This window comes from Pagrus pagrus, assembly GCF_965226575.1.
Source record: "Pagrus pagrus genome assembly, chromosome: 8".
NCBI lineage: Eukaryota > Metazoa > Chordata > Actinopteri > Spariformes > Sparidae > Pagrus > Pagrus pagrus.
Genome location: NC_140192.1, coordinates 16,386,096 through 16,396,530, shown reverse-complemented (window position 1 = coordinate 16,396,530; position 10,435 = coordinate 16,386,096). Strand labels below are relative to the sequence as shown.

The following is a 10,435-nucleotide window of genomic DNA, read 5'->3' as shown; positions in this document are numbered from 1 at the left end:
GAATAGGCCTGCTGTATACTAAATATGCTGTGAATTGAAAGAGGAGTTTAAGTGTGGAAAGTATCTACTTTGTGAGAATAGGCGGTACGCCCAGACTTTATGAAATCTCAATGTTTCTAATAACAGAATTCCTAAAATATCAGGAAGATACAAACGTCTGGAAAGGAATAAAAGATTTTGTACTTAATGTGGCGATAATTGCCTGGGGGATGAATCATGTTTTGTCTGAGTGTGAAAAACACTCAGAAGTAGTACTTAGTAGTGCTTAAGAGCAATAAAAAAATGAAATGTGAAATCTGGAAGTATTCAGGTCATTTAACTCAAGTAGAACTAAAATACTTAGTACTAATACCATATTATACAATAAGATATTATATCATTACATTATTATTACTCATTCATTAATGCAGTAACAGGTTTTTACGGTTGTAGTTGGTTGAGGAAGCTCATTTTTAACTACTTTGTATAGGACTCCAACTAATGATTATTTTCATTTTGTTTTATTTGCTGATGATTTACTTCATTAATAGATCGATTGTTTGGTTCCTAACAGTTCTGAGAATGGTGACTGAGACATTGAATCACAAGAGAACACAGTGACACCTTGACAATGCGCCCTTGTCCAAACCTCAATAATATCCCTCTTTTTTATGTATTTGTTTTGTGCCAAGCCTACTACATGACATGACTTTGGTGTCCATATTTTGCAGCGATGGCCTTGTAAACATTGGTCTTTTTACATTTGTTTGACAGGAAAATAGTTCAAATTAGCTCCGCCTTGAACAGTTTCAAGTTTCAATGCTGCTATAAATAACAGCAATCTAAGAGGGTTGACGTTAACATTAGGAGGATCAAACTGTTTTCTTACTTTGCATTGTATTAATGTTAATGTAAGTGTTTTAACGTAATTAACTTCCTCTGAGATTACGAACCATGCTTTTAGGCCAGAGATTTTTTTACACAGATGTCTGCCTGTGTCAGTTTAGCTCTCTACATAATGAATACACAGATAGAAAAGACTGACAAGCTCATACTTCCCAATGCAAATCACTGACCCATACAGTGGCACCGGGAATGTTCAGCACGCGCTTTAGATTTGGACAGGTATTACCAGTTTTACTTCTGCTGTCACTGTATGAACACAGCTTTGTAATTACAGTCTGATGAATGGTTTTAATAAATACTACATATCACAGGTTTGATGACATTTTTACATAATTTCCGCGAAAGAGAGGGCTCGTCCGGGATTTGAACCCGGGACCTCTCGCACCCAAAGCGAGAATCATACCCCTAGACCAACGAGCCACCTGACAGTTAAATTTACGTCGGGAATATGGTCACAGATCCTGTTCATCTATCTCAATAATCGACGCTGGTTTATAAACTCATAAATCACATAAAATATGCCATGACGTCACAGACACCAGACTTGAAAAGCCCCCCGGCAGAGATCGTATATGAAGATGATAACTCACCCAACGTAAAAGAAGACAGCGCATGCGTCCTGCTCGAAATAAAATGCCTAATGTCTAAAACACTTAAAGCTTGTGTTTCAGACCAGATGTAATGCGTAAAACGCATAGAAACTTAATGAACTAGCTGAATAAAAAGGTAATAAAAAAAAAATCGCCCCCACATCAAAGCAAAACCAGATCATTGAATAAGAAATCTTGTTTTGTGCAGATGATTATTTATTTTCTCATTGATAAAATGGTGCATGTTTTTAAATATCAAATGTAAGAAAACATATTTGCTTTATACATTTGATCTCATTGCAGCTATCAATAATATCCTATCTATATGATGGATATCCTTCAGTGCTGGCGCGATGGTTCGTCAGGCGGAAGTTGTTTTGATTGCGGAAGTGTACAGATGCTGTAGGCGCAGCCCACCGAAGCAGTCTGGCTCATAGGACCTGAATTTGATCGTGTTTTGATCTGGCTGCATGTAGGCCTCTGAGAGCGTCGGTTTACAGCTCGATCAGGTAAGAATGAAGATAAAGTTCCTCGATGGTTTTCAGCTGCTGAGACATTTTAAACTCCTCCTGTAAACAGCCCTGGCTTTGCTAAGTTAGCTAAGTCAGCGCGGCTAACGCGACGCACGTCGGGAGACGTCGATCACTTTGGTGACAGGACGAGCGAGATATCAAGAGCCCGTGGAGGGAAAACATGTCTTTATTACATCCAGAGCATGCTGGTCGAGTAATTAGCTAAGGACTTTGTTAATGAGGTGAAACGTAATGTAGTGTCTCTTACTACTTGAGCTAAAAAGGGCCCACACTTTCGGCGTTTTGTTTTTTCTGGACCATGAACGTTACTGAGTGACAGGACGATGGTTTTCATGTAAATACTGATACGAAATGTTCAGTCAGTTTATAGATGTACACGAGTTAATGTGATCAGCTGTGTTTTACGACAGTCGTACAGTTAATTTCCCCTTTGTTTACATTTTTTTTAACACTCGTAAGCAGCTATAGAGTAAGTGCTAACACGCTTTACATTAGTGAAATAAGCAACACAGTCAAGCATTTTCAGTCTTACTCGAGTAAAAGTAAATGAATGTTTTCAGCAACATGTTTTTAGAGTTTCTGAATTAAATTGATGTTTATATCCAATGGCTCCTTTTAGACTGCTATACTATTATATTTTGGATTATCATTATCTAGATGCATTCATGTGTAAGCAGCATTTTATTGTTATAACTACTTTATATACTGTATCAGTGGATCATGTTCTGAAAAAACAACCTAATGTAACCTTTCCCACGTTTAACAAACTACTTTACCTTGGCGGCAGCAGTGACATTAATTAGATGAATGTTACAAGCATTGCTGGCTTATTTTTTCCCAAACATGGCACCATAGATGTCCAGTTTCTGATCATTTCATTCGCTGGACTGATGGTACAGCACTTTAGACTAACATCACTCGCATAAAAGTGAAATTAGTTTATCTACATTTCCAGATCTTAAGCTTCTAAGTGCCTCCTCCTCTCTCCTTATCAAAGCTGCACCTCTTTAGCTGAACTGTTAACACTTGGTCCTCTACTGACAGGCTAGCCAAGAAGCCTTCATGACTGAATCAATACAGGCCGCCTGACTGTTAGTCAGCATGCTGATGAAGTGCTCCCACGTTTAAATTTGATCAATAAGGAACAGAAAAACCTCAGGTCATACAAACTGGACGCTCCCAGCAGAGTCACTGCTTCTTTTCTAAATATACTTGTGTATAATTGTGGCCTCAGTACAGGGTGTGAGGAGGGGAAACACTGCTTCTTTGTGCTAGTTTATACAGGATATTGTGTGATCTTGCACACTTGCTGAATGGATTTACTTAAGAATTAGTAAAGAAGTCAGATGAGATCATCAATCACATCGTACCCATATTGAGATTGCTATTTTTAAACACCAGTATTTCAGCATGATTTGTCAGGTTTCCAGCAATAAAAGTGAGAATTCAAAATAAGTACCATGTGCTGAAGAAAATAACCAAAATCCAACTGGAAACACCCTCAACTATTGTGCTATGTTTTGAAGAATTGGAGTATTGATTTCTCATAAAGCATCAGAGGACTGGAGTGCTCTCTCATTCATATGTCGTCCTTAATGTCACGAAGGAAGGAAAATGTTTGTTCACTGCAGCGGAAATGCAAGCTATTATTATTTAAAGGAACTACAATAGCCTTACAGAGAATCTAAATATTCTGTAGCACTGTGGCGCATGGAAAATGGAAGAAAAAGTGTCTGTCCATAGTGTGTACAGTGTACGTAACTATTGTTCTTGTTCAGGTCCATCAGCACAGTGGTTTACCCTGAATAGAGTAATAAGTCTTCATCGTGTCCTCTCAGTGTTCCAGGTTGAGCTGTCGGGATGGCAGACCACAATGACGTCAGTCTGCCGCCGGAGGAGAGAGTCCGCGCTCTGACCAAGAAGGGAAGCTCAGTGGAAGTTAATGATGACGTGCCCCCGCGCCGCTACTTCCGCTCTGGCATGGAGATGGTCCGCATGGCGAACATCTACACAGAGGAGGGCAACATCGAGCACGCCTTCGTCCTTTACAATAAATACATCACGTAAGTGTTGACAGCGATGGGCTGGACTGACTGAGCTCGTAGTGAGCTTTTATTTGTTTGATTGTTTTTACATTAATTTAAGCAGCTTTAGTGGAAAAGTGCAGGAAGGAGAAGAAAGTTCAAACAGAGATCTTTCTCAGGATATGGCTCAATTCTTTGCCAAACAAGGCTGATGAATTTCACCACATAACTCAGAACAGAGTGACTGTAACATGTCCTCTAGTGTTAATGTATTCTACATACTTCAGATGACCGATGAGTAGTTTTGTGATGATGAAGCCAACCAGAGTCTACAAAGTCTGTCATTTGAGTCACACTTTCTAGTTTATGGACTGTTTAATGCAATTATTCCAAATATTCATCAATTAATAACATCTTTTTTTTTCCTTTTCACTCAGGCTCTTCATAGAAAAACTTCCCAAGCATCGGGATTACAAGACAGCTAACATTCCTGAGAAGAAGGACACACTAAAAGTACGCATACAATATTTATACTGGCTTATATAACAGATTTGAAATGTTGTTTAAGCTTTTAAAACTCAATTGTAAAACATTTTGGCAAATTTTCTTTCTTCTCCAGAAACTGAAGGATGTTGCCTTTCCTCAAGCAGAGATTCTGAAAAAAGCTCTTTTGAGGAGATTTGACCAGGAGTATGCCCAGTATCTTGTCAAAAAGGTAAACTCCTTTCACTCCAAAATGTGTTGATTGCATTTTTTGAGATTAAAAGTATTGGTATTACTATTCTATAACATAATAAACAAAATTATCCAATACACATTTACAATATAACAAGGACTAATTTTACAATGGGTTGTGTAAAACCTAAATGGAGTTAATCATTAATCAGCTACACAGCAGCTACAAGCCATGGTTGTAATAAAAGAAGGCATTTGTTGATTAACAAATGCAAAACAATGGTATTGACACATCACATTTAGTTTCCCAGTTATTGAGACTGATATGATCTCATGATCAGAAAATCACAAGTCAGATTTTTTACATTAAAGACAAAAAACAGACTGCCTGCTGAACCTTTGCTGTATGTTCAGAAAGCGGAGGAGGAGGCCTTGGCGCGGGAGCAGTCCAAGCAGCGGGCGCTCGACGCCGAGCGGGAGCGTGTGGCCCAGATGCAGCGGCGGCAGCGGGAGCAGGAGCAGTTCAGTGCCTTTGAGGAGATGATCCGCCGCCAGGAGCTGGAGAAGGAACGCCAGCGCGTGCTCCTGGAGTTCGCCACACCTGCTGCACCTTCCCCCGACACTCCCCTCATTCCAGGCATCCAAGGCCCCTCACCTGTCTCCCCCAACGCCCCGCAGAGCCCAGGGGACATGTCCGGCGGCATCAACCACCAACACAATCGCCCCCCTGCAACCATCGGCGCACCTGCCACAGGCCTGCCCTCCTTCGACCGCTCGCTCAAGCCTGGGTCTTTGGTCAGCCCCGGGAACAACAGTGAGTTAATCTTTCTCTGACACGAGGGGCCGGCCTTCAGAGGATTTAAATACTGCCCTACTCCTGCTTTAAAGTATTTGTTCTTCTGAGCTGAATTCTTTCCCCCTGACCTACTTCATTTGCTGTCAACACCATGCCTTGTTTCAGAACATCACAAGAATCAAACTTTTGCGTTCAGCTTTGGTTTATTCCTCTGCATGGTTTTGGCAGATACAATGGTGGATGCCCTTCGGCAGTTGGCCGTGCCCGCTGAGCTGTGCCGGAGCTTTCTGAGGTTGGCCGAGGCCAACACAAGCCGAGCTGTAGAAACTTGTGGCATCCTGTGTGGCAAACTGGTAAGACTCTGGAACAGGACGGCCGTGTTGAAGCCCATTGTGAATAGATCGGTTACAGGAAGCACAAAACTTGTTTGAATAACATGTTAACATGTTTTTCTTTAAATTATCATAGAGGTAGTTAAACTAAGAAACCCCCTATTTCCGGTCCATTCTCCAGTGGTTGTGTAACAAATGTTTTTTTTTTTTATATTTTAAACATCAGCTGACCTCCCACAGATCTGCTGTGGCTTTTCTTTGAAATGTGTCATTCGCTGTTCAGGTTAACTTCAAGCTCTTTTTTGACAAGCATGACCGAGCCTTTTTGCCAGCAGCAAACCAATCAACGCTCTGTTAATTTTATTCAGACAGAGTCCTTGGATAGCTTTTTGGCAGACAGTGGCTGACTTTGCATAATTCAAAAGAATATAATAGCAGGACGCTTTTTTGTGTTTGTTCCAGACCAGGAATGCGTTTACCGTGACCCACGTCATCGTACCAAAACAATGCGGCGGGCCAGACTATTGTGACACGGAAAATGAGGAGGAACTCTTCCTCATACAGGACCAGTACGATCTCATCACCCTGGGCTGGATACATGTGAGTAAAGATAGGCAAATTCTGACCAGTGCTGTCAATAATCACCGTCCCACTGTGAGTAAAGTATGAGGTTACCCTGCTGTACTTTAAAGGAAAAATTCACTCTGAAAAAAACGATATTGAGAGGAGTCTTTTTTTAGATATTGACATATGTCAGTGCCCGTCCAATACATACTCTTCTACATAAATTCCAATAGCTATATATCAGCCGACATACACACATTTTCTGCAATGATCCAAAATATGTGATGATCAAACACTTGTGACAAAGATATGTAATGGAAGCAGGATATTTTACAGTTAAACAATATAATTTAGTGCACTGAAACAGTTAACTACACACAGAATTTAGTCATTATAAATCACTCCAGGTGTATTTTTCTGCAGAAAAATATTACATTGTAATTGGTGGATAATATTGGCCAACTGATACTGTATATCGGTCCGGCTCTAATATCGTGATAGGGCAGATGTCAAAAATTTAAATAGTAGTGGTGAGTAAATCATACCGTCTACAGAGCACAAAAAAGACAAACTTGCATAATTTATGGTTTGGTAATTCAGCAGCTCACAAGCATTAGAAGTCACAGTGATTTGTCCAGTGAATGAATCATACAGTATGTGTGTGTGTGTACACTCACAACATGGTTAAACTGACTTGTGTGACTCACTGTGTTTCCCAGACTCACCCCACACAGACGGCCTTCCTGTCCAGCGTCGACCTCCACACACACTGCTCCTACCAGATGATGATGCCCGAGGCCATCGCCATCGTCTGCTCGCCTAAGTTCAATGAGTGAGTCTGAAAAGGGCCAGTGTCCTGTCATTACATGTTGGAGGGGAGATTTTTAAAAAGCAGCTGATTTTAGCTGGATCTCATTATTTTGTTATGAGTTAATCAGCATACAGCCAGTGTATTTCCCTATGTCTCTCCATGCTGAGGTGTGACTGTGTGTTTGTATTCGTCCCAGAATCGGCTACTTCAGGTTGACAGATCGAGGAACGGAGGAGATCTCAACATGTAAACAGAAAGGCTTTCACCCTCACAGCAAAGAACCCCCTCTATTTACAGTGAGTCAACCTCTACTGTGAGGCCACAAGTGCAAATACATATTTGTTTCTTACAACAAGTGCGAAAAACATATGTCATTATTAAGAGCGTTCACTGTTTCTAATAGAAATGTGATTATTTAAACAATTTACTACAGTCAAGTTTAATTTTCTTGATAATAGTGCACAGTTTGCCTGATCCAGTCTGGAAGGAAATTTCAGAGACATTGCTCTAGATGTGGTTCAGGTTTGGAGATAGTACAATACAACGACGGTGTATTAAAATTAAAAATGCCTTTTTAACCCTTTTCAGATCACATCCCCGGTCATTTTGTGCACCTATTTAACAATGAATGCCAAAAAAAATCAATGTCTTTGTCTTCTCTATCAAAATACATCCATTTTCCCTTTCTGGACAAATAAATATGACGTGTTTATGTAGGCTTTACCCAACCAATAATATCCTGGCATCCACCCATTAACCTGAACTTTTAGAGGCACAGAACTACAATTCAGAGTTAGCTAGCTAGCAACAGCATTGTACACCAGTGTGCCTTTGGGTGTTTCACTACCTCAGTCCTTGTTCTGTTTCCCCAAAATACTGTGGTTACAGACCAGCTGGCTAAAATGTATTTACTTTGAGGAGAGTGGTATCTGTGGCAGCATTTTACAATGACACACTTCATTTTTAAGTCATTTAATCTGTTCTTAAACAGCTTGTCCTAATGTCACCAAAAAAAAAGCAGTCTGTTTGTTAGGTAGTTTCTTACTAAAAAAATGTGGATTTCATTCTTTCTATATTTTCTATTTCTGTTTCTAAGGTATCATTTCAATAATGGATTGTGTTAAAAAATGTAAGCACTGCATTGAAGCTTGTTTTCTTGATCATGTGTTTTCTAACTCGAATCTGTTTCTCCCTGTCAGCACGCGGGACATGTCACCATCACCGATGACACTGTGTCCATGGTGGATTTGCGGTGATTTTCCTTTTTCACCACAACACTCACAGACTGTTTTATCAGACTGTAGACATTTTACCGAAGGAAACACTCATCTTACTTTCAGGACGGTACTGAGCAAATGCCGACCACGAGTTTACCATTGACAGAGACTTCAATTGTTCTCAAAGGGAACATCGTTGTGAACTGTTTTTTTTTTTTTCTGTTTTTTTTCTTTTGCTCTTTGAGAAAAATTCTGCATATTATTGCACTTTCCAAGCAAACAACTACTATCCGCTTACTGGACTGAAAAACCTCTGGCTCGTCATCCCCTCTGTTTTTGTCAGTATGTGCTCTAGCTCCTTACTGTTCGACTTTTGTTTATTTGCCATGAATAAAAATGTCTGTTTGTCAGTGAAGTGTCCAGAAACCCAACCTTTGTTTCATAATTGTAATCAAAGTTTGGTTCTGTCTGACAGATCAAGTGCCAAGGACGAGAACATTCACTAGTCGAGCTGTTCATTGTGCATCGTGAAGTTCAGTGTGGAGTCTGTACTTTGTAGTCGCGTCTTTGTTCTTCTGACTTGGGTTTCCTTCACAAGCTGTTGAAGTGCTATTAGTGATGAGAGAAAGGAAAGCCAGTCGTAACTCAGGTATGCAGGCAGCATTGCTGTTGCTGCTCTGTATTATATTTTTATATACAAACACTATCACTCCACAGTATCCTTTAATCTATCAAGGGTTTTGTTTGCTCTTTGATTCATGCTTATAATGGATCCACCTTCTACCACTTTTATTTCCTCATCCTATGTATTTTTGTTCTGTGGAAAGGGGTTGGTCGTACCTGTATAATGTGTCCAAGATTTAGAGGACATGCGTGCAACAGGCAATCTGAATGTACCTTCTGCTACACATTACTACGCAAGACTAACCACCTGGCCATGGTTCATGCCTCTAACCATTTTTGTTTGCTCCCTTCTCTTGTTAGAAGAAGTAAATGATTAGCCATAATTGTGAGAATACCTTCAATGAATTAAATGCCAAGGTAAAATAAACTCATTGTAGATGAATTCAGCCTGCATTGTTTTGTTTGTCATTTTTGATCATGGTACAAATTTAAAGCATATTCCAGAACAGAAAAATGTATTACTTTGCACCCAGTGTAGAAGATTAGGGTGAAAATTGATTTAATAACATATCCCACATCTGTTTTCAGTATTATTTGCATACTTGAAAATGAACAAGAGAAAGAGCCAAGAGTTTTTCATGAAGTGAATGGATTCCTTCAGATGATCGATGGTAAATGTGCACGTCATATGGTGTATAAGATTGATTTTATGATTTGCAGTGATCATAACTCATTTTAAGGATGTAGAAATGAGAGCTGCAAAAGTTCTGATTTATGATTTTGGTTTGGCTGGAGAGGAAACATAACTCTGAGGCACTCAGTTTCAGGAAAACTCAAAAATGATGATGAAAATGAAAATGATATAGCCTGGCTGAACATTCACTCAGTAGTATTCTTTATGTACACTAATCAAAATTAATGAGGGATATTGTAATATTTTAGTGTTCCATTTTTTGTTAATTCTGTGATATAGCTGAAATTTTGTGAATATTTCCCCCCCCAACCTTCCATTTGACTTATATTGCATATCCATACACATACATATATGCACCCTTATCACAATATCCCTGACTAATTTTGAGTAGTTGATTTGTTTTTGGAAAATCTATATCATTTTAGAAAGCATGAACTACAAAATAAGGAAAGGACACACAACACATTGTTCTGAGTTTTTTTACTGGCGGTTACATGCACATTCATACATGTGTTTAGACTGGACCAGTTTAAGCTTAAACGTTTTGGGATATGTTTCCGTATCAGAATTTTAAAAAATGTAAAATACTTAAAACTTGTTAAACTTTTTCTTTATATAATGATGATACACCTAAGAAACGTGCGGTTTAAATAAATAACAGTGTTGGAGGAGTGACGATGTAGTGTTGTT

The 10,435-nt window shown here is 39.4% G+C and overlaps 1 protein-coding gene across 1 annotated transcript; it reads left to right on the top strand.

Moving 5' to 3' along the window:
* The first annotated feature begins 1,865 nt into the window (after nt 1-1,865).
* Nucleotides 1,866-9,497, top strand: LOC311260984 (STAM-binding protein-like A). The gene is made up of 10 exons (XM_084359322.1): nt 1,866-1,984; nt 3,847-4,071; nt 4,470-4,545; nt 4,652-4,747; nt 5,122-5,521; nt 5,732-5,856; nt 6,298-6,435; nt 7,119-7,231; nt 7,407-7,506; nt 8,410-9,497. Exons 2-10 carry the CDS (start codon nt 3,869-3,871, stop codon nt 8,464-8,466), a joined length of 1,308 nt encoding a protein of 435 aa, XP_084215448.1. The 5' UTR covers nt 1,866-1,984; nt 3,847-3,868; the 3' UTR covers nt 8,467-9,497.
* Nucleotides 9,498-10,435: the final 938 nt, after the last annotated feature.

What these genes read in the sequence shown, in the direction of transcription:
- LOC311260984 (XM_084359322.1), top strand. Translation starts at nt 3,869, where the DNA reads ATGGCAGACCACAATGACGTCAGTCTGCCGCCGGAGGAGAGAGTCCGC. An exon ending in CTTTACAATAAATACATCAC is followed by an intron (nt 4,072 to 4,469) that starts GTAAGTGTTGAC and finishes CTTTTCACTCAG; the next exon opens with GCTCTTCATAGAAAAACTTC. An exon ending in AAGAACCCCCTCTATTTACA is followed by an intron (nt 7,507 to 8,409) that starts GTGAGTCAACCT and finishes TCTCCCTGTCAG; the next exon opens with CACGCGGGACATGTCACCAT.